The sequence below is a fragment of the Phaseolus vulgaris genome, chromosome 9, assembly GCF_000499845.2.
Source record: "Phaseolus vulgaris cultivar G19833 chromosome 9, P. vulgaris v2.0, whole genome shotgun sequence".
Taxonomy (NCBI): Eukaryota; Viridiplantae; Streptophyta; class Magnoliopsida; order Fabales; family Fabaceae; genus Phaseolus; species Phaseolus vulgaris.
In genome coordinates, this window is record NC_023751.2 from 18,700,928 (window position 1) to 18,725,857 (window position 24,930).

At 30.5% G+C, this 24,930-nt stretch overlaps 2 protein-coding genes across 2 annotated transcripts; both read right to left on the reverse strand.

Annotated features, from left to right (window-relative positions):
- Positions 1 to 27: 27 nt before the first annotated feature.
- Positions 28 to 3,006, reverse strand: LOC137822745 (G-type lectin S-receptor-like serine/threonine-protein kinase At5g35370). Its single transcript, XM_068627729.1, has one exon. It carries the CDS (start codon positions 2,785 to 2,787, stop codon positions 208 to 210), a length of 2,580 nt encoding a protein of 859 aa, XP_068483830.1. The 5' UTR covers positions 2,788 to 3,006; the 3' UTR covers positions 28 to 207.
- Positions 3,007 to 14,565: 11,559 nt separating this feature from the next.
- Positions 14,566 to 16,480, reverse strand: LOC137822669 (protein NODULATION SIGNALING PATHWAY 2-like). The gene has a single exon (XM_068627611.1). It carries the CDS (start codon positions 16,164 to 16,166, stop codon positions 14,661 to 14,663), a length of 1,506 nt encoding a protein of 501 aa, XP_068483712.1. The 5' UTR covers positions 16,167 to 16,480; the 3' UTR covers positions 14,566 to 14,660.
- Between the last annotated feature and the right edge of the window lie 8,450 nt (positions 16,481 to 24,930).

A 24,930-nucleotide genomic window follows, 5' to 3' on the forward strand; every position in this document is an offset into this window, starting at 1 on the left:
ATAAATAAATCTATTGTTAAAAAGAGATTATTGACAGTAAGCACTTTGATATCCTTATGAATTTAGTTTCTCATCCTTTACACAACAGGTATTATAATAAGGAAAGGAAATTACAAATGATAGAATTAAATAAGACCCTAATGAGATATTATGGTACAGTTTATGGTAGGTCGAAAACCAAGAAACATAGAGAATAAACAGGATTCCCTATCTTGGCCCTGAGACATTTTGGGAAGACATGTAAGAAAAAGCATGAGTGGGTGAATCGCTTGGTATGCTTGTAGATCTACGTGCTTCTTGTTGCATCAAAGAACCATACTCATTTTCTTCCCCTATAGTGGAAGCCTCAGTAAACCTACGCCCATAAAAGCGCAGGAAGTTCAAAGATTCTATCCTCGGCTGTGGCAATGGAGTCTCACCTTCCAACATGCCAACAACACTCACCATGTTTGGCCTCAGTACAGGTTCTTCATGAACGCAACACAACCCAATGCGAATCAGTTTCTCCACTTCTTCATATGTCACACGTCCTTCTAGCCTTGGATCAGCCAACTCCAGGTAACTCTTTTGTTCATGCATCTCCAATGCAAATAGTGGAAAATAAACCAACCCAGTTGTTGATGATGTCGAGGAATGACCTCCACCACTGTTGCTCTCATCCATGCTATGGCTTCTCCACCTGAAATAACAGTTCTTCCTTCCACTCACAAGTTCAAGAACCACCATTCCAAAGCTATACACGTCAGTTTTTTCTGTAATGGCAGAGTTGGTGAGCCACTCTGGAGCAAGATAACCACGTGTGCCTCTCATTGTTGTGAACAAACCAGATTGTTCGGGGCTGAGGAGTTTGGAGAGTCCAAAATCAGATATCTTAGCCTGAAACTGATCTTGCAGGAGTATGTTCTCGGGTTTGATGTCACAATGGATAATCTTTTGCTCACAGCCACTGTGAAGGTAAGCAAGTCCACGCGCTGTTCCAAGCGCCACATCAAACCTCTCTTGCCATTCTAAAACGGGTGCACCACCGAAGAGGTTTCGGTCAAGGGATCCACGGTTCATGTACTCATAAACCAACAAGCGGTGTCTCCCTTGAGCACAGAAGCCTTTCAGTTTGACCAAGTTAACGTGGTGGATGTTTCCAATCACAGCAATCTCAGTGCAGAAATCTTTCTTCCCTTGGATGCCTATGTTCACTATTTTCTTTACTGCCACAGCAGACTTGTCGGGAAGCACACCCTTGTACACAGTTCCAAACCCACCTGACCCAATAAGAGTCTTGAAGTTTTCTGTAGCCTCCTCAAGCTCTTCGTAGTCAAACCTTGCAGGTAGTCCGGGAATGTAGAAAACATCCAGGTCCCTTGAGGAAGATGAGTTTTTCCCTAGTTTCAGTTCTTTTATCTTTGACTTGAGAATCAATCTTCTCCACACAAGGAAAATTATGGCCATCATACTAATGAATCCAATAATAGGTAACAGCACCGCAACTGCCACAGGAAACCCCCCATTTTGAGAACTTTGCTTGTTACCATCATTATTACCAGTTCTAGATTCAACAACATTAGTTTTAATGAACCCCAACATGTCTCTTTCATCTCCATTACTTGACTGAATGGAGCCCAACTCGTTCTCAATCGTGTAACAAGAACCAGATGTGTTTTTATATAAAATTCCCAAGCAGGAACAGTTATTGGAACAAAATTTTTGACAGGCAGATAAATTCCCTTTATTCATAACCGGATCAGAGTAAAAAGTGGCAAAGTATTCAACATACCCTATATTCAAAAATGAAAGAACTGAAGAATTTTTGCAAGCAAGTGGCAAGGAATAGGATCCATTGCTTAGCACACAAGCACCAAAAGTACCTGAGCCTAGACGGAAGTTTGGGGGACAAGAACAAACAGGTGTAGAGGAAACAGTGCCCTCAGTGCATAACCCTGCTCTTCCACAAGCCAAGGGAGTTTGACAACCATCACCTGGCCCCACAAACTCCTGCGTCAAGCCAGTGTCAGAAAAACTGTTGATAGTAAACTGCCCAGTGGTACCCAACACGGCAATTCGAAAATTAGCCAGTGGCAATCCCAGTTGAAAAGATGTTCCACCATCTCCAAATAGATAAAAACCTGAATTGTTCACGGCCATGTATTCCACCATATCATTTGAATTCTTATAGACTTTCGTATCCGATGAAAGTTTCCAGTAGGTCTGTCCATACCATTGCAGCACTGCATCAGAGGAAGAAATTGTGAGCTTGAAATCTCCTGTTGACAAGTTTGAACTGGATGCTGCACTTGACAAAGATGCTCCAACAGGTAAACGCTGCCCAATAACAATTGTGTCAGTTGGGCTTTGGAAACTCTCCCAGAGAGAACCATTGGACTTATCAAGCAAGACAAGATTTCCCATCTCGGTCAACACAAGTCTATCTGCTTGTGATTTCAGTGATGGCGTTGACCATTTGGTGTTCCCATCTTCGTCTAGAATTGTGATCCCTCTGACAGTTAGAAGCATTTTTCCCGAAGCTGAGATGGGGGCATCACGGTTAGCAGACCAAATGATGGTGTTGGACGCATCGTGAATGACACACAGGTAGAAACTTGTTTCCTGGCCACCGGGGTTGAATATAGCAACCTTGAATGTGTTGTTCTGAGAGAAGAGGAACGTACCAAAGTCATCTATGAAATGAAGATATGAGGCAGTGAAATTTGGAGTGATATAGTCTGAAAAAGTGCGAGCCGAAATGGTAGTGTAGAAAAAGAAAATGCAAGAGAGAGTTATGATAGGTTTCATGGTGTAATTTGAAAAAATGCAGAGCTGAGGGAAGTAAGAAATGGCCTTGGAATTGAGGAAGGGAAAAAAGGTGGAATTGGTCAGTTTTTGTGGTTTCAATACCCATATCTGCGTTGACTATTGAAAAATGTTACAGCCCTCACTAATAAACTCTTTCAAATTCCAATTCATATTATTGTTGATGTGATATTGGTATTCCGTTATTTCCAGAAAGCTTCTTCTCCTCAAATTATTGTTATCTAATAATAATATAAAGCCGACTTATTTTAAAATGCAGTGACTTATGGGGCAGCATGACGTGAGTATTTAATATAATCTTAATCTGAAATAATTGCAGTGCATGCATCATACATTCTTCCACAACTCATATTTTCATGTATACTTCATTTATTTAAACGCATAGAATGGGAGTTTGGAAAACGAGAAAACATGTTACACAACTTGTCTGCATCATAAAGTCAAGCCTACCACAGCCTCCAAGCGCAGATAAAAGGGACAGTGAAACCAAAATATTACAAATTGCGTGCTTACGCAAACCATGGACTTGGAGATGCTAGCGGCTGGAACCTGCGAATCACAATTATAAAACCAGAGCATCTATAATTATTAATTAAAATTTCAATAATATATTCTGAAGTCTCTCATTAACAAAAATAAATTTATCTTAATTTAACTTAAATCTCAACAAAAATCCATTGATCTAAACAAATACTTCGTTCTATCTAATTACTGCTCTTATATATAAATTCTAACTAAGTTAATTTTTTATAAATTAATAATCATGCTTCTATAATGATTTATTTATAATGATGAACTAATACCTCAAGATAACTTCAAAATAAATTATGTATAATGAAGTGGACTTATCATCTCTAAAACTCACATACCCTCAAATAGCAGCAGTACAAAGAAAAATAATTTATAATATTTTGTATGCAAGAAAAACTCAACTTATTTTAATTAAATCATATAATTTATAGTACTAAAGTTTTTGAAGTGTACATTCCAACAAAGCTACATGATAGTGTTGTCTTTCAAAATTATAACTATCAATTGTCAATGAGACTTCAATAAAACATATCAATCATCCTTCTTGGAAGGATCCTTTACCATGTTATCATAATTATAATAATGATATTTTTTTTAATTTAGAACGTGGTATCTCAATATAAAACATTTATACAATGTTTTTAACTTTATTATATAATATCTTCTTTGTTTCATGTGAGGTTGATAATGGATTGATTGACTTTTAGAGGAATTCAAGTCATTTGGTCAAGTTTTTATCATTTCACTTACTTGCTTTAATATTTACCATGCTTAATATGGGTGTACAGAACCAAACCCAAACCGATAAAAAAAAAACTGAAAATCAATCCAAATAACTAATAATCGAAAACAAAAATTGGATTATTTTTAAAAAAATCTAAGAATCAAGCTGTTCGGTTTAGACTGCGGTTTGAATTTCCAAAACGATCCAAACCAAAGCTGCGATATACCTCTAATATAAATATAGTTATTATTACTATTATTATTATTATTATTATTATTATTATTATTATTATTATTATAATAAGTTATAAACTTCACACGTTTGATTTACAAGTTTCTTTATTCCTATTTACTATTGATGCTTTAAGTGATGTTGTTTTACTTTCTACAATTTGTAATTAACTATATGGACATTTTGTAATGACATATAACATAGTTTTATAGTTTTATGCAGAAGTAGTACATTAAAAGGATAATTAAATATTTTATTTTTAAAATTAAAAATTTATATATTTAGAAAAATTATCTATTTAGGTCTCATTTTTAATCACTAACATTTTTCTATGAAAGTTTATATTCTCTAAATTTCTAACTTCATCATTATCACATTGGTGATCTCATACCACCTTTGAACTTTTGACAATAAATAGAGAAAAACTGCCCAATTATATTTTTGTTTAAAGTAAGTTTTTTTTCTTTTTTTCTTGAGTTAGTTTTTAGCCATTTGTTCACCTAGGTAGATATGTTTTGCATGAGTATCTATGACTTCATGAGTAGTCTTTGTTAGTTAAGGGTCTTAGTAATGTGTTCAAATAATTGATAAGACTTTATGGTGTAGGTTAGGTTATCCCTGTTTTCTTTATAAATTTGAGCTTTTTTTTAATGTCCATCCTTATAATCATGTATGAGGAACACTTTATCTTTCAATATAACTCTAGGTTCTTAATATGAAGGTGATGTGGTCACAAGTTCTGAAATTCTCTTGAAGGGTTTGTGTTTGTTAAGTGAAATAGATGTTATTTTATGAAAATTGTTTGAAGTTTAAACAATTTGATAAGTGATTGATTGTTTAGATTGATTTGTGAGATTTTTTTTTAAAGTTTAAGTTTTGAATTTACTTTTCATATTGTGATTTAAATGAGATACACTTATATATATAAACCAAAGGCTAATTTGTAGTTGTTGGGATGTTCTTTGTCTCAAATCCGCTTAACACCTTTATGCTCAAACATAATAATAATTTACACATCTATTGTCTAAGTATTTGCTTTCAAAAGATATTTGTGAAGAGTGTACCCAAGTTTTGAAAAAACAATTCAACCCTCTTTTCATGTATTCACAAAGAGAGAATCAATCAGTCAGGTCAAGGAACATACTTAATATACACATTTCAAAAAATGTATAAAAAATGGATTTAACACCTTGGTTTTAATTTGACTATTTTTAAATAAATATTCATTAATATAAAATTTTATTATTACTAAAAGTATTAGAACTTGTAGGGACACTCCAATAATAATTATTTTAATTTCTAAATAAATGTTCATTAATATAAAACTTTATTGTTAATAAAAGTATTAGAACTTGTAGGTTACTCAAGTTGATAGTCATTATTTTTCATCATTTTGGTATGCTTCGCGTGTTTATTGTAGAAGAAACTAAGACTTTGAACATTAGGTATACTAGACATGTAAATCTCTTAGTTAACTTTGTTCTTATGTTATACAATTTAATATTAATAGAATTTAATCTTTATTATGTTTTATGGAATTTCATTCGAAAGTTGCATGGAAGAAGTTATAGTTATTTACATTTAATGTAAATAATCTGTTTCACTATTATTTAATTGTAATATATATATATATATATATATTAATAATTTGTATTTATTTTGCAATTCACACATCAATCATAATCCATGAGCAGGAATACTATGTGATGTAAAATATGTACACAATTAGATTTGTCAGCATTATTGATTTATGGAGAGATAATATAAAATTAAATAATTTTTTTAATTAATTATGAATTTTAGTTTTTACTGATTAAATTAAATTTTGAGTATGTAGTTATTCAAAAATTCATCTCCTTTAAAAGATGAAAATATGGAAGATATTAGGATCCAATTGGCTTCTTTGTTAGTATTTTTCATAATCTGTCATCTTCGGATTTGTATAATTAACAATAATTTGTGTATTCAAATATATTATTAAATTTTAATAAAGCTAAAAAATATTTATGTAGAAATACATTTTTAAGTTTTGATTTGAAAATATTCTACTTGAGGATATACATGCAGGAAATTATATATTGTTACGTTGGAAGGGAAATTACTCAAACAAAGAAAATATTTTGTATAAAATATTAGATGTTTCTTCATACTAATAATCAGTGTTTCTTTAAAAGTTGCAATTTTGAAAATAAAGAAGTGATTATAAAGGAAAATGTGAACTTGATAGTTATCTGAACAACAAGACGTTTGTTAAATGATTTTATATTACGAGAAGTATAATAGCTTATTTTGAAATATATTTTATTATTTAGTAAAATTTATTAGTAGAGTTATTAAGAAGTAAATCTCAAGTATAATTCAAATTGCATTCATCTATAAAATATTTCTTAATTTCTAGTTAATATATCACATGATTTGATAAGTCTAACAAATTATAGTTAGAATAAATTTAAAATCGCTTTAACATATAGTAATAGAAAAATAAAAGTGTAAAAATGTCTATTCAAGAGAAGAGAACAGTCCAACAATTTATGAAATGGTTATCTTGGTATTGTTATTGTTAGCTGTTGTCATCCCTTTATTTGTAATGAGGTAGTAGTTGGCGTCAACAAATAGAAGGAGAATGGATTACGTTATCTATTATAGTATGCACAGGTTAGGAAATAAATACACGCTTTTCCATCTCAAAAACCTAGAGTTAAAATGTATTATTATTGGTAGCTGCATTGCTTAATATAATATAGTCTAAGAATAAGGCTAGAAATGCATCTTTACCAAGTTGCATGAAAATTGTTGTCATATCACTAATCACTTCGTTTTCAACTCTCTTAGCACACCTCAGCCTTGCCCGACATGCTGATTATTTATAATATGCTGCACCTCACTCAGATGTTACATGGTAACAATCTCTTATTTTTGTTTCAGATTTTATGCTTATTTATCATTCATCTACAGCTACGGAGAACAGTTTCGTGAATTTTTTGGAATTTTTAATCATTAATTTTAAACTTTAACTCACTCAAACAATGAAATATGTTGTATATCTTTCTGTTTAAAATTTAATTGTTTTTTTTACATTTTGTGCTTTTATTTTTATACAATAAAAAAAGTTAGAGCTCTAAGGGATAAAGAGTAGCCCAAACACAACATTTAAGATTCTTGGACATTTCTCTTAGTTTTCTCGATCCAAGCAATATCCAAAACGATATACAAAAAATTAAGGAGGATTGAGAGAATGTTTTTATGTACATACAAACTTAAATTAAATATACTAGAATAGTACATTATATTGTCTTAACAGAACAATCCCAATTACTAGTCCTCAAACTTGCCTAAAGGCTTCTTCTTCCTGCACTTCCACAATTTCTTCATGCACCCCCACAATTTTAGAAAATGTCCATTTTAATCTTCTTTAAAGTAACTTCTTGATTACTCGTTTCAGACATTTTCTAGAACATGTTTTCCAAAAACTTTACAATAGAATTTTTAGAATGCATGAAATACATTCTTGAATAAGCTTTCTAGAACAAGTTTTTCAGAATAATTTGTGCTCACATGTTCAGTCTCCCTCTTCTTCTTCTTCTTCTGCATCATTCTCCCTCTCTTCTTCTTCTGTAGCGATGATGGTACTGCACAGAATCAGTGGTGTGATGCAATGAAGGAGGATAATTTTTTTGTTTGTAGTGGAGATGCAATTCATAACGGTAAAGGTGCAAGAAGTAAAATTCTGTCCTAAAACTGATGTGTTATAAGTCCAATTTCATGAAGCCCAAGTTATTTTGTTGAACTTAAGTCTACTAATCACACCTCCTATATACTATTTAGTCCCGCATGGAAGCCTACAGGAAACATTTTTTATTCATTATATTTACAAAATGAACAAGTTTACATTGTATTAATTTTAAAATGTATTTAACATAGAAAAAGTTGTTTTTATTATATAATTTATTTTATATACATATTATTTTAGGAAAAAAAAAACTTACTTTTATATGTTACCTAAGAAAAAGACTACATAAAGGTAGAAGTGAGTGTGTTCACGTGACTTTGACTCTTCAAAATAAGAAAAAGGAACACACTAAATATTTTGTGAAAGAGTCTTCTCAACAAAAGAAACCTAAAAGACTAAAGAATTTACTTGTTACTACTTTTATAATCAGGACATGTGAAAAAAAGAGCATTTTAAGTGGGTCACTTTAAAAAAAAATCTTATTTTAATTTGTTCTAAAGTTAATTTGGCTTTTTGTACTTGAGGATACTTGCTCACATAAGTATAATTGTGTTATGTTTTCTACCGATTTGACTTTAAGTGTATTAGAAATCTGACTTTTCCTATATATAAAAATATTTTATATTAGGTGCATATAAATCTTATCTTATAAATTATTTATAAATTATTTATAAATTATTTGGTAAAATTGAGTTAAACTTAAAATTTATTTATTAAGATGATATCATAATCATTTAAAATCTATCATAATAAGAATTGGTTGGATTTATAGTTTCACTTATAAATAAATTAATTTCATCATAATATATAATGTAAATTTTATGTTATAAGTCAATGATTAATTTATATTTAAATTTCACTTTTTCATAAGTGATGAAATATTATTTTGTGTGTCGATTTAAGAATTTCAGTATATTCAATTAGAACTTTCATATAATTAAATACTTAAATTTATTTGAAAACTTCTATTATTCCATTTTTTTTAAAGCATTAACGAATTCTGATTTTGGTCAAATTTAAATTAATTAAATACATAAATTTATTTGAAAACTTCTATTATACCATTTTTTTGGAAAGCATTAACGAATTTCTGATTTTGATTTCGTCAAATTTAATTGTTTATTGGAAAATAATAAAGTTTGTCTCTATCAAAGTACAAATGTTGTTGTTCTTGATTCTTTGGATGATAATTTATATATGCGTAATATTGTTAGTTTTAAGAATGAAATATTACAAAGAAATCAACAATGTACAAAACAAAAATTGAATGAGAGTTTAACTGTCTTATGATATGAATGTTGAAGCCATATATTTGAATAGAGAATTCATACAATTGTGGATGAGATTATATTGATCTCTTGGGTATACACAAATGGAAAAATTGGATTCTACGATGGTTATTATTCTTCATCATAGTAAATGATTCGGTGGTCATTTTATAATAATTGCAAGTTTATTATGATGGTTATAACTAAAAACGTAACTAGATTTAACTCATAGTTGCTTAGCAAGTATGAAAATTATATTTTGAAGTTACGTAGTTAGTGTAGTTTTAGAGCACATTCGGCAATTTGACTTTAATGAGTGTACCCCAATAACGATTTTGGGGTTTTCCATTGGGATGCATAAGTACTATTCTAAGTTAAGAAGAGTAGGTACTCATTCCATTTAGTTACTTAAAACCATAATTTTAAGTCTAATCTTCCTTTACTCTTTCCAATTAAATCTTATGCAAAAGCATTAAGAATTTATTGTCACAAGAAGTTATTTCCTACTTCTAACTGCCCCTCATACCCCATAATTGACGATACATTCAGAATTCTTAGTGAATAAGATCTTCGAGGAGGCACATTAGGTTAGGTTGGGAAATTTCAGAAATAATTCTATATAAGATAGTTACTTGTGGAATAAATAAATAATAGAAAATAAAGCAAAATAGAATAATGACACTGATAATATAAATAATTGATAGTTAAAAACTTGGTAGCTAATTAGATATTAATTTAAAAATTATTTATCAATATTATAAATTAATTTAGAAATCAATAATTTTTGTAGTCTCTAAAATGGTATCTAATTTAGTCACTATAATACCTAATTATTTTTTGTCTCTAAAGTTGATTTCTATTTAATGATTTTTTTGTAATGCTAATTTTCGCCCTAATCTCCATTTCCATGATGAATTTTCACATAAATTTGGATTTCCTTCTATTTTTCAATCTTTGCGAGTTGAAGATTCAATCCTAGGTTTCGCCCCATCTCGATTTCTTTCTTTGTGGGTTGTATTGGTTGAGGTTTGGGTTGTGTTGTTTTTTATTTTTAGCACAGATTTTGTTTTTGAAGGTCTAGTCCTAATGATTCCATAATGATTTCTAGGACTGCATTCTTGACTTCAGTGGTATGAGGGAGCTTGAGAACAATTCTATTGTGGGAGCTTGAGGTTAAGACAACTTCGTGGAGATTCACCGCTTAAGGGAAATCCTTTATAAGATTTTTTTTTATTTCATTTTTTTGTGGTGTCTATTTTAGAATATGAATATGACTAGAATGCAATTTAAGAACCGAAATTTTTCCAAAAAAAAATTCAAAAATTACTTTTAATATTATAATTATATAAGAGAAAATAAAAGATTACAATTATATTTTGGCTAAAAGGATATTATATTTAGTTTGATAACAAAGGGAGCATTTTGCTAATTTATGGGATTGAGTAAAAAACATTATTAAAAAAATTATATTTAGATAATACTTGATAAACGTGAAAACAATTTTGTGTGATAGGATTATTAAATTTTCTTTAGATTTTTAAAATAATTTTTTTATACTTCGTTAATAATTAATGAAGATCTTAAAAGTCTTTTAGAAAAGTTAAAGAAAATCATTTTTATCCCTACTCCATTATTCTGGGTAACATGGACTTCACTTAAGGTTGTTAGAAACTATGTAAATTAATTTTTATAATGTGACTCACATGATATAAAATTTGGACTTTGAGCCCGAATGTGATTTAATAATAATAATAATAGAATAAATGGTCTATTGATTAACGTAATAAATATATAAGAGATAGATTAAAAATAAATAAATTAAAGAAACTGCTAACGTGGAATCTCTCATAAATCAAGGTAAGTGTCTATCTCTTTCTTAATTATTAATTTTATGTAAAACATGTGAAAATCATACACTTATCATCTATCAATCTAATCATTCATTTACAAAGTTACAAGCATGACTAAATGCTATTTAGATTAAAGTTAAGAGAATTGAAAAGTAATTTTAATTTGAAAAAAACACTTATTTTTTAAATTCATTTTGTAATTGTAAACGATGATGATATAAAATTTTGGATATGAATTAGAAAATTAATTTTCTTACTGGAAATTTACTAGAAAAAAAAAATATAAAATATATGTGAGAAGAAGAGAGTATGAAGAGTAATATTGAATGATAATTATCACCTACCTCAAGTTCGATTGAGGTATTTTCTCTAGGATTTTCAATCATAATTTTATTATTGTAAAACGTCTAAAAAATTTAAAAAAAAATATATGTATATAAAATATTATTGATCTCTACTCTTAAATAATATCAGATTATATTGAACATATTGAAATGCTAAAAAAAAACTTATTAACAATAATTAAATAATTAATTAACGTTGTTGTTCTCCCTAACCCAAAGATCGGATTAAATTTTTTTGATTAGCCATACTTTTGACTAATCTTCTGATCAAGATAAATTACAGAGGCGTATGAATACACACACTGATCACAACATTTAAATTACACATATATGACAGTGTGAAATGCTCGTCAATAATAAACAAACATCTGCATGAAGAGATGATGTTGCAGAAGATCTGTCGAATTACGGAACGTATTGTAGAGTAATTAATTGATTAATGTACCCATTGTTAAAAATTATTATGAGCTGAGAAGCACAATTGTTTATTGTTTATGTTGTCATAGAATAAAATAGAAATTCAAATGCAAATAAATATATATTGTACGGAACATTCAACAGAATCTCCCAGACAGGATGACACGCGGAAGAAGGTGACGTGCCACCTCCCAAACTCATCTCAACCATTCGTTCATATTTGAGAACCATGATCAATAAACAATCAGAAAGAAAGATTACAAGAAAAATAATTAAAAAAAAGTTCCAATTTAAATGTCCCTATATTTTACTTCCATTTTTTTTTATTTTAAAAGTTCGGTTTTCCATCTTCATATTTTTATAAAAGGAACTAATTTACTCTCTTCCTATAATACTAAAGTTACTAGAATAATAACTTTACCTTATATGCATAATTTCGCCACTTTAATTCTTGATCTGTAATTTTGGTATAATTTTAATTAAAACTTATTTTTTCTTTTAAACCAATTAAAGTTTAAAATAATTTAATCAGAGGGAATGTAAAAATAAAACGTATGTAAAATTAAAAATTAGATAAAAAAATTGAATTTTTTTAAATGTGTGGCATAAGAATTGCAAAAAGAAATAAGAGATAAAAAAATAAAAATCATAAATTATATTTTCATTATTTTTTTAATCAACAAAAAAGAATAAATAAGTGTGTGTGTTTCAACCTTTATACCAAAAAAGAATTCCAAAAACCTCTCCTAAGAAAAGAATTTAACTTCCTACCAACAACAACTAACAAAACACCAACAAACACTCAATCAACAACAAAGAGTCTAACTAACTACTCAAAAACATCACTTAACCAAACTCATACACACTAAAAGATCATTAATCAGATAATAAAAGCAAACTGAGGTACCTTAGAAGATATTATCCAAGACCAAATCGTTAATTGAACTAGAGTAAACATTTTTTAAACATCAATCACACCACCTTTAAAAATGACATTATTCATATGCTTTCAAATCTCACTTATTACAACAATTCAAGTCATCCCCAAACAACATTAACATATTCAGATGCACTACACATCTTAAACTGTAAAAAGTGATGACACGAGACTGACTCCAAATAAAACAAGTTATTCTGTAGTCAAAAAATAAATCGCGACAAGACTCCTCTTCCATCACACTTTCTTTCTAATTTAATGGTTGATAAATAATTTATCTTTAATCCTTAGTTAAAAAAAACTAATAGTAAGTAGTTATTCACCATTTTAATATTTTATTTTTATTTAATAACTAAGATTAATTCTTTGTTAATATAATTGTAAAGAAACGAATGATAAAATTGAAGAATAACTCTTTTAAATATACTCCAGAAATAAATTGAAGAAGGATTAGGTTGTTCTAAAAATATTTTTTATGCTCACTTTCATTCTTGTCTAATATAAAATTCTAAGAAACAAGTGAAGAATAAAGATTGTAAGTGTTTTGTTGTATGATCCCTCCTTCTATACAATAAATAGACCTTGTTAAGATCAGCCACCTTGTTTTTTGTGATTTGAATTACCGGTTATCACTCTCACCAATAGTAGAAGTAAAGTGCTATGAATTAATAAATAAGCACTGCTTTTAACTTTTAACTATATGATGCTTTTCTTATGGACAATTATATGATGATATTAATATCGTTAATATAAAATAAACCCAAACTATATCTTTATGTCATGTAGACTCCGATGAATTGCTTTCAAAGTAAACAAAAACAAAAAACACGTAAAAGAACAAAAACAAAAACTTAGAGAAGCACGATACCATTTTAAATAGTTTGTATTATAATAGAAATTTTGGTAAATACTTTTTTGCTATTAAATTATTAAAGAAAATGACACTAACTTCTTTTGAACTTGACACGATCATACATACTGAATACCCCTCTTATTTAAAAGTTACACTAATAGTGTTTAACTTTCTTTTAGGCTAGCTTAGCATGAATTTCAATTAACTGGTACGCAAAAGAACACTGAGTCCCAAGGTGTTACATTTGAACCATATATATGTTAAATGTAATTGAACTAAAATTGACGCCAGTATAATTTATTAACTCTAAGAAAATACAATTCGTCTTTGTGGTTTTTTTTTTTTAATTTGAACTTAAAGGTTATTATTTATTTTTCATTAAGGCACGCTATATGTTGAAATTTTCACACACCTGGAAGTATTATAATAATGTTTCTGTGATACTAAAGTGCTGCTAAAAATAATAGGAGGAAAACAAAGGAGCCTGCAGGTTTGCAAAGAGTAACATACATTTACAGAGATATGGAGACAAGCTTCGAATAATTCAAAGTACGATGGCTGTGGTTTATATGGTAAGTTTTAGTAAAGACATTAATACAAGAACATAAACCACATCGTATTTTACAATGGAAAAATTAAAAATGTTTTAGACTATAGTATTGTAATATGACTGTTGCTGATAAAATAAAATAAAATTGTAATATGACTGTCATGTCCTGAATTGCAAAATCAAGTTCAGTATAGCAAACAGACCAAATATGAAAAAGTACATAGAGTATGTGTTTTTTTTATGGTTCGAAATATAGTATGTTTGTTGGAAGTTTTGATGAGTGTGTTTTATGTTAAGTTATGTGTATTAGAAAGGAGATAAAAACTTGCGTCATGCAAATAATTTATATTTTTACTCATTGCTCTACCAAACAGAGCCTAAGAAATGAAATAATGAGCTGAATTCCTAGGAAGAAATAAATTAATGGGAGTCGGAGGAAGAAGAAGTCCAAAGCGAGGCAGAAAGCAAGCGCCGAGATTTCCAATCCAAAACTAGTCTGTTAGCCCCCAACTCCTCTACCCGATAACCGTCGTTGAAAAGACCGAGTAGAAGCTTCGCTTGGCAATGATTGGCGAAGCTCATGGGGACTCCCCTGAAACCCGACGCACCCAACCACTCCCCCCACGACCTCTCCTGCAGCTCTTCACCCGTCCGATAGATCCGGGCCAGCGATCCTACAATCCTCGGGCCCAAGAAAACCCGCTCCACAAGGGCCCTGGCGCGCCCCTGCATCGGAAACCCAGCCTCCAGCGAGTCAAACACCGCCGAATAGTGATGCAGCAACTCCATGAACCTTCCCACGAACCCTCCCACACTGGACCCCACCTCTTCCTCCACCAAAGTCACCAACCTCGGCTTCAACTCTCTCGCCCCACTCAAAAACGACGCAATAGAATCGGGCGCGCGGTAACTCAGGTGCGGTAAGTTTAACATGCAGTTAAAAACCAAAGCCTCTCCGCGAACCAGCTTCAAAGACGAAGGTTTAAACGTTTCGTCGGGATCCAACCTGCACTGGTGGAACGTGAACGGCTGCCCTAGGGAAGCGGCGAACGCCGTTAATCGCCTCCCTGTCTCCTGCACGGTAGCGACGGAGCGGCGTCCGGTTCCGGTTCGGGACAATGCGGTGATTCGGAGGTGTGGGCCCGGTGGACCTGCTTTGTTGGAGGCAAGGGCCTGCATAAGAGAAGCCCACTGGACCCCTTCCATGATGTCGTAGTCTACGATGTGGACTCGGCGCTCGTGGGCCACGGCCTCGAGGATGGCCTGGTTGGCGGTGAAATGTCCGAACTTGACGTAGGGAGACATGTCCTGGAGCATTTGGAACGCCGCGAGGGTGTCGTTTTGATGATGATCATCGCGGGGGTGGTGTGACCCACACGTGATGTAGTGGTGATGTTTGCTGTTATTGTGCGCACCCCCGGCGCCTTCTAGCAGGCCCTGTAGTGCGTCGGTGAAGTAGGCGGCGAGCCTTTCCATGTTGGAGCCGTGCGCCGCGTGGGACACCAGATCCTTGAGCCGAACCAATATTACTCGAGCAAGGTCGCGACTCTTGGTGGCTCCGGTGAGGGCCTCCGCGGCGGCCATGAGCAGATGGACTAGTCTCAGGCCCTTGGAATCGTCGGCGGCGGCTGTTTCTTCCTCGGCGTCGTCTTCCTCCGTTATGGAGGGGGAGGGGGAGTTGCTGGCGGCGTGGTCGTCGGGGCTGAGGTACTCAGCGGTTGCGCCATCGGAGACGATGGAATCGATGAGGTGGTGGAAGTCATCGTGGGGTCCGGTGAAGGCGTCCCAGTTGACGAGGGGGGACCAGTGGTTCCAGTTGCAATCGTAGTCGTCGTCGGAAGACGGGGTGGTGTCGGTGATGGTGGCGTATCCAGAGAAGTGGAGGCTGTGGATTGCATCTGTGTGGTAGTCCATGTCTATTTCCATGGTTGTTGGAGTATGTTGGTGGGTGAGGAGAAAAGAGGAGAGAATAGAAAGAAGGTAGGTAGATGTAGAAGTGGTGGTGTAGGAGATTTATAAAGGGGGTTCAGAGTGGTAGAAGAGAAGAAGTGTCTGGAGCATGAGACAGTCGAAGTCCAAAAATTGATTGGTGACTACAGTTTTTTGCGGCCGATCACTGCCCAGTTCATGTTTCATTCAATTTTTTTAATCAAATATTACTTATTCATCATCATTACTACTACTGCCGTTTTTTATTATACCCCCATCTTGGATTTATACAATCTTTAGCTCTTAATTTACTTTTAACCCCCTCTCTTTCTACTTAACTTTCAACAACCCTCCAAATTCCCTCCTCATCTCTACAAAGGAACATGCCATTATAACTAAACAAGAGAATAGGAAAAATTACAACAATAGTGTAATTTGGCACTGAAATAATCTAAATGGACAATATCTTAAAAATTTAGATAATGGGGAAGTCATCAATGCAGGTGATTACTTATTTGAAAAATCAGTTAAATAGTACTTATATCACGAATTTGATTAAAAAAGTTATCTTGTCCAAATTTTCTTCTTTAAACTCAACTCGTCATTTTCTGTAGTGATTTCAGTTTAATTTTTTTTTCTCTAAATCATAATTAATTTTTTAAAATGAAAATATTTATATAATAATTTTGAAATTATTTAAATTTTTTCCTTTACATTAATTAATATTTTTTCGTATAAAATTTTATTCTATGCTATATAATTTCAAAATTCAGATTTGATGAGTTTTTAAATTAATAATTTCAAAAAATTACATAAATATTTTTACTTAAACAAAATTAATTCTAATTCAACTGAGAAAAATAAAATTCAACTAAGTTGATATAGGGAATGACAAGTTCAGTTTACAAAAATATATTAAATTTTTGGTAAACTAAAGTTGTCATCTGTTGCATGAGAACTTCAATTAAAATAAAAATCTGATAGATTAATTTTCAAAATCAAATCATCATATAAAATTCGTTCACCAATTTCTGTAAATTTTCTGCAGATTGTCCATTTAAGTTATTTGGGTGGCAAATTACAGTACTGTTGTTGTAATTTTTTCAAGTTATTATAAGAGGGAGAGAAGAAGCAAAAGGAGAAAGAAGAAGGACTGAAATATAAAATAAAAAAGCTTGGGTGGTATTTGGAGGTTGACGAAGTTAATTGGATGAAATACGTGTGTGTCCTCATAAACATCATATAGAAATCATCAACACGAAAGCTCAGTTTTGTTCAAAAGTTTAATTTTAACCTCATACGATACATCGCGAAAAAGACATAAAAGCCTCATTATCTCAGAGTGGTATCTTAAAAAGAAAATGTTAAAAAAATTTAAACTCTCTGTCAAGCCTATCTCAGTGGCCAAGTCAGTGCCTCACCATTTTATCTTGCCACGTGGAGTGTTGCTTGGCACCCTCTCATTGGCTGAGACTATCTTCATCCACGTCATCACGTCTGGGAATGTCTTCTCCTCTGCCATTGGTTGAACCTCAAAAAGTCTCCGCACAACTCAATTAGAACATTTGAGTGTGCAGAATTTTGATTACCAAGATAAACTTCTAAATACACGAAGGGCTATGCAGTGTCTACCTTTAAGGGCACATACACTTTTGATAATGTATTCAGTGACATAAGTCATCGTTTAGGGTTTTTAAATAAATGATCACCCACGCCTACACTTCTTTCATTGCGTGCTTCACTCATTCAATAGTTGATTCGGCCGCGAATAGAATAGAATGTGGAAATTACTTTTCATTTTAGTATGAGATCGTGTTTATGTCACATAATTAAGCACCTTGAGATATTATGAAGGGACATAACTGAGCACCGCGATTCATGCTAATCACCACGTTAACGATGTGCACTGTATTGTATGATATATATAGTGCCTCTCTATAATTAGTATTAACCTATGTCAAGATACTATGAACAGATAAGGAAAGTGTAAAACTAGAGACACTGTTACTAAAGAAAATAAAAATTAAGAAAAATTAGCAGAGCATGTTACAACGTTTTTTTTTTCATGTCTTTTTGGTTTCTTTAATTTACGCTCCATGCATTTTACTGTTAATTTTTTTTAGCTAGTTAGGTCCTTCTATTCTATTTCAAAACTATAGCAAATGTTGACCTCTCATTTATAATTTATTTAACTTCAAATTTTACATTATTATGTTCCTCTATTGACAGTTCAAAGGGAATTCACATTGTGTTCATAAATTAGAAATTTAGTGAAAACTTATTAAAGCTTGTTTTTTTAATCCGCATTTATTAAAACTTTAATGAATTTACAAATGTGATTTTTTTCTTGATGAAATGTAGATAATTTGATTAATTGTTGTTTATATTATAGTATGCTCAATAATCTTACATTGTTAATGAGAAATTAAGAACAACTTAAATATATCTTCATTTTTCAACTATATGAAGTGTCTTTTAAAAACAAAATTATGACGAATCTTCAAATTTTAAAATTGACAATAGTTCAGATGCACTAGTTAACCATAACGATGTTATTTCAACAAATTTAAAGTTAGAATATTGACTTTGTCAATAAAAATTGAGTATATTTAATAGTTTTACATAACTTAGGAGTTAAGGACAAACATCTTTTAAAGACAAAACTATGATAACATTTTAAACTTAAGGTGAGAAAGACGGATTCCTATTCTGATAGCTAGGAGAGAAGAAGAGGGCAACATATATAAAGATTAAGGCGGATATTCTCTGCATTATATATCCTTCTCATTATTGAAACTCAATATTCCATTAATCTATAAAAAAAACATCTCAATTATAACAATTTAACTATATTAATAAGCTTAAAGTTAATAAGGATAAAAGTTGAATAAGCTTAAAGTTGAATAATCGATGAAGAGGGACTAAATCACTGTTATCCTACAACTTGTTTTAATATATTAAAAAATTTCAAATCAGTTATGAGTTAAAAATAACTGTAAAAATAAAAATATCTTAACTTAAATTGACTATAATTAAAAAAAATAAAGAATCAGAAGTAGAAAACGTAATTTAATTAAAAAACGGAACCAAAATTGAGTGTAAAGTACATCTTTTGACTGTAAAAGAAAAATTATCAATTAATAATCTAGAATTATTAGCAATGTGATATTTTAAGATGATTATTTTGAAATAAAAAAACTTATATTATATAAGCAAACAAAAAACAGTATAAAATTTTCAAATTAACATTATGTATTAATTATTCAACACACAAAAATACAATTATGTGTTAGAATTTAGTTTACGAAATCATTTTTAAGGTCTTTAAAAAAAACAATAAAAATACCTATTTAATAAATTTTCAAACATTTATTATTCCTTCTATATACTTGAAAGTATTTTTCCCTCCTTTAATTCTAATCAAACTTAAGCTTTGTTAATTTAATAATGTATTAGACTATTGATATGATTTGTATAATTAAATTAAAACTTCTTCTAATTCAAAGTAGTTTTTAAGTCGGTTAATTTTAGTGTGTTTCTAGTAGACATTGTGATACTTTTTATAGGAGTATAATTCAAGTGTAAGAATTTGTTTTCATGATAGCATTGAAGATAAACATTTTATCATTTTGCTTGTCTCACGTGGTCTTTAAGCTATGTAAGGTATATAGTGTCGATCAATATGTCTTTTTTTGTTGATGATTATCTTCCCTTTTTCGACCTCCATATATGGTTGTTATCTTTGTACTTTGGTGGTTGTTGTTTTTCTTTAGAGCTCTTATACCTCATAACTTCTTCAACCTCGATATGGGTTGAGGCCCTACTTCGAATCTTTGTCATACATTCAACCTTATTCTAAATGTGATTCACTAAAAGGGTTGACATGAAGTTCTTTAAGAAAGACATCTACACACATCTCTTCATTTGACTAATGACAAAAATAATTGAGGTAGTCTTTAGAGACTCATTCTCCTACTGCTTGATATAAAAAGATCAACAAATCTATGAGGCTTTATTTTGTTAGTGATTAATTGCTCCACAAATATATGAGAGAAAGTTTGAAAAAAGGCGTTTGCTCCATCGAGAACCCCATTAAACTATTGCAAAGCGGTTCCCATAAAAGTGACAATGAACATCTTACATCGAACTGCATCTGAGCTCGAAAAGCCTTGAGACAACTTTCTAGATCTCTTGATCAAGAGAATAACGTGATTTTAGACACCATATAATGTGGTGGTACTGAATCATCCATGATCGCTTGGGAGAAAGGTTATGGATTTATCTGGACGTGGATTGAATACGGGCCGACATGTTTCTCATAGGTCATTTATCTACACGTGACTTGTTGTAGTTTTTCATTAGTTACATGCAATTCTTCATGTGTTCTCAAAGTTTCCTCCATCAGATGATGTCATAGCTCAACTTTTTCGAGTAATCGGTCTTGTTCTACTTGAGCCTCTTTTGATCTTCTCTTAACTTATGCATTATCGTATTGCAACTCCCTTATAGTTTCAAGAATTTGTTGCAGGATTAAAGTATTACCATCTTCTTTGGATTGAATTATGTCTTTGATTTTGTATAGTTTTGTCTTGTAAAAATAAGAAAAGTTTTACCTAATCACTATGATCATCAAAACTGTTTAGATAATACCATTTTAATATAAAATAATTAGAATGAAATTATTTATTTGTGTCCATATTTAAAAATTTCCATGATATTTAGCATTACTTTTGGTGATGATTAATTCATATTAATACTATAGTAAAAAAATCAGTGTCTTAAAATTAAAAAAAAATATTGTTTCAAATTTATTACTAAAATCATATTTATTTAAATTTAATAAAATAAACTGATATTTTTAAATTTTAGATATTAAAATGATATTTTTAAATTTAAAAGATTAAAAATAATTTATCCCAAACTAAAGTTATAAATTATAATTAAACGTAGAAGTTCGTATCCCACCCAACCTTTTATACAGTGTTTCATTTAATGAAATTATTCTCTAAAAAATATGTTTATAGCAACTGGCGTGTCTAAAAAAAAAGTCTGGCGTGTGTAAAAATGATTTTAATTTTAAAAATTAATCGCGACGCTTCAAAAATAGCATGTTTAATCAACAAATAATTTAAGGTTAGGAGTGGCCACTAAGATACTCCTGAGGCTTTAATATTTTTTCATATATTAAAAATAAAAAAAAACACGTCTTGATTAGCAAAAACATTAATTCAGAATTTACGTAAAATAGATTGTACATGGATAGCTTCAATGAAAAACATACGTACGACTTAAGTTATTCTTCTAGACTAGTGTCAAATGTATAATTAATTATTCTGGTTTGCTGTGGGGGAAAACCTAGAAATATCAAATTACTTGTCTTTTTAACCATCTGAAAACCAACTAAGAAAAGAAAAAGACTTTATCATTTTATATCTATATTTTGTTCAATAATCAGTAAAAAATACTAGATAAGTACTTAGGAATATATGCTTAAAATATTTAATGAGAAATAAACAAGTCAATGAATGTGAAATTTGTAATTCTAAGTATAAATAGTGCTGCAAATTTAAACCTTTTTAATACCGATCTTTATGATTTACTTTAAGCAATAATATATATATTTTTTTAAATTATACACTTTTAAAATATACATTAAAAAAAATATTAAATAATAATTAAATTTAGATAAAAAAATATTAGTCATTATATTAAATAAATTAGATACTAATTTAAAAAATGAAAAAATATTAATATCTAATGTAATTTTTATTATTAATAAATATTATAAAATGGTTTCAAAATTAGTATCTAATTAGCTATCAAGATTTTAGTTACTAATATTTTAGATTCTAAATTAGTCTACTAATAGAGACTAAGTTAAAAGTTAGTAGCTAAAACATTGGTAGCTATTAGTGAGATATTGTACTGGTATGAACCGAACGGTCACTACCAGACCCGGCTCCCAGAACCGAGTCGGCTAAACGATACACGTCCGTGTAGGATGACCGACACCTTCAGTCCATTAACGCTCAATCAAGGCCAGCAAAGCTAAACAATCATTATGAATTAGGTAATACACTTCTATGTGCGACTCACCTCACTAATTCGGCCCAATAAGGTAAGACCATTAAAATAATATAAATAATGCACATTCCAAGAATAAGGTACGTCATTAATTACTGTACACCTCCGAGTGTCGAACGCCCTTTGCTGACTTGAGCGTCAGAGTATCTTCTGCAGGTACCTCCATTCGACATTCTTTTCAGAGACTGCGATCAGGCAACCGAGACCTGAAAGAGTAGCACGAAGACTGAAGGAGTAGGTTGAAGTGTGAGCTGACCAGCCGATAGGAGGAAGGAAGACGAAACCAGTCAACAGTTCTCTAGGTCTCATCTTCCCAACCGGAACAAATACCAATTTAAAAACTATTTTATAAATTTTTATTAATAATAAAAATTATTTTAGATACCAATAATTTTTTAGTTTATAAAATGGTATCTAATCTAATCACCATAGTGACTAATTATATTTTGATCTATAAAATTAGTTTCTATTTTATGATTTTAATGGTATTAAATACTTCGTTTTTAGAAAAAAACTTTATATTTTTAGTTACTTATAACTATGTCATGAGTTATTTCCTGTACTTCTGATAGGATTCAATTAATTAATTTATTAAAACTAAAAAAAAGTTAATATATTTAGTAGATTTAATTTTCTCCATAAATTTATATCTTTAAAGCACTCCTAAAATTAGTAAAACATATATACTTTTATTCTTTTTGCAATTTTTTATTTCTTTTAATTTTTCATGTCATTAATATTTTTGTTATTTTTATCTGCTATTTTTGTACATAGACAAAATATTTTTTCTTGAATACTCTTAGTCAAATGAAGAAATCAAAACAAAGTTTTTTATTTAGATATATAAAATTGAATTATTTTGTGATTTTTTTAACGTGTTCCAACATTATTTTCAATAAAAAAAAAATCCTATCACCGGTTAGCAAAATCCATATAGTTTTTGTATAAAATAAAATTAAAGTATTTTTATCAGAATAAAAAATAAATTATTGAAAAGAGACCAAATATCATAAACCATATAAAAAACAGAAAAAACAAAAAGATAAGAGACGAGAGGATAACAAAAACATGCATATGTGTTTCTCCATTACTGTCCTTCAGAGTTATCCTCTAACACAAAGGAGTGATCAAACATTAAACAATTTACTAATTTATCAATAGCTACTACAAAAAAATCACGTCTATCCTATATAAAGACCATAATTGTGCACCCAAGAATAGTCACAACAGGGAACAAAATAAGGAACTCAAAACTTTCGGGAAAACATGTTATCCTCCATAAAACAAGGAGCAAAATATACCCCTGAAGTACCAGAAATCAAACTAAAATTGCAAAGCATGCATGCATTTGTTCCCTTTTCTAAAAATGTTTCATTTTAATGTGTGCAAACATCCAATTGAGTGGATATACCAGTCAGAATAGTAAAATAAAGATTTATTATGATTGGTGTATGGACCCCAAAAGTGAATAAAATATGTTTCTAAATGTCTAATTTCACGTTCAGCAAGCTAGGAGAAGGTGGGTGCTTCTTTTTGCAGGTAATAGGAAGAAGCAAAATGAAGATGAAGGTGAGAGTGCGTATTTGAGGCTTGTGAATGTAAGTGGGTAAAGATGTTGGATGGTGAGTTTGAAGTTGGAAAATGAATGGAAAGCTATTGACAAGGCAACTTTGGAACGTGTTGTGAGGGCAGCAGAGTAACTCATGCAGCTTCAACTTATTTTAGCAGCATCAATTCTATATGTTGTATAATGTTGAGTGGTTTAAATCTAGGTGGTAGTATAACGTGTTTTGGAATCTTCTACGGATATGTGATGAGCAGGTTTTTGGACATTTTTTTTTATAAGGATGAAGACATTCTTAAAATATTTTATTTATTTTTTTATAAAAAAATATACTTATTATAATCCATATACATGTTTTAGCATAAAGACTTTCTCCATATCAACCATTGCAATCTTAAAAATAATCTTATTTCTATGTTTCAAATCTTCGTAACAATAACAATATTCCATATACATTTTCATATTTTTGTTACATTTGCTAGTCAAACAAAAATGTCCAATTAATTAAAGTATATATAAACTCTCTAATGGTATGGAGAAGACCTACCTAGCTATACATCACACATCTTACCAACCCTAATGTAAGGTTATGAACTGATCCCGCTAGTGTGACGAAACGATCTTGATACCGATTCGGGAAATTAACGAAGATACTATCTTACTTCTCATAAAAAAGAAGAGGGCGATAATGATCAGGTAATAAGCTGGCGGGTTAGAGAATGATGATGGAATAAAAAGTTGAAAAAAAGACTAGAGAAAATAAAGGACCTATATAAGAGAGAAAAAAATTGATAAAAAAGATACACAATATTCAATTGAAAATCACTATTTTTGACTAAACTACATACTCCAGTTTAGAAATCAGTCTTCTCTAGAAAACATACCAATCTTACTATAAACAAAAGTTAAAAGTTATAATTAAAGAATCTAAAAAATTAATATATTTCACCTATTTCTTATTGAAAACTTAAAAAAAATAAAAATTAATGCATAAAACATTTTAAACAACCTTATTAAACGATTAAATTAAAATTTTAATTTGGTTCTTAAAAAATTAGAAAGAGTAATAAATAAATATATTTCCTATATTAATTCACTAAAATGTCTTTAATA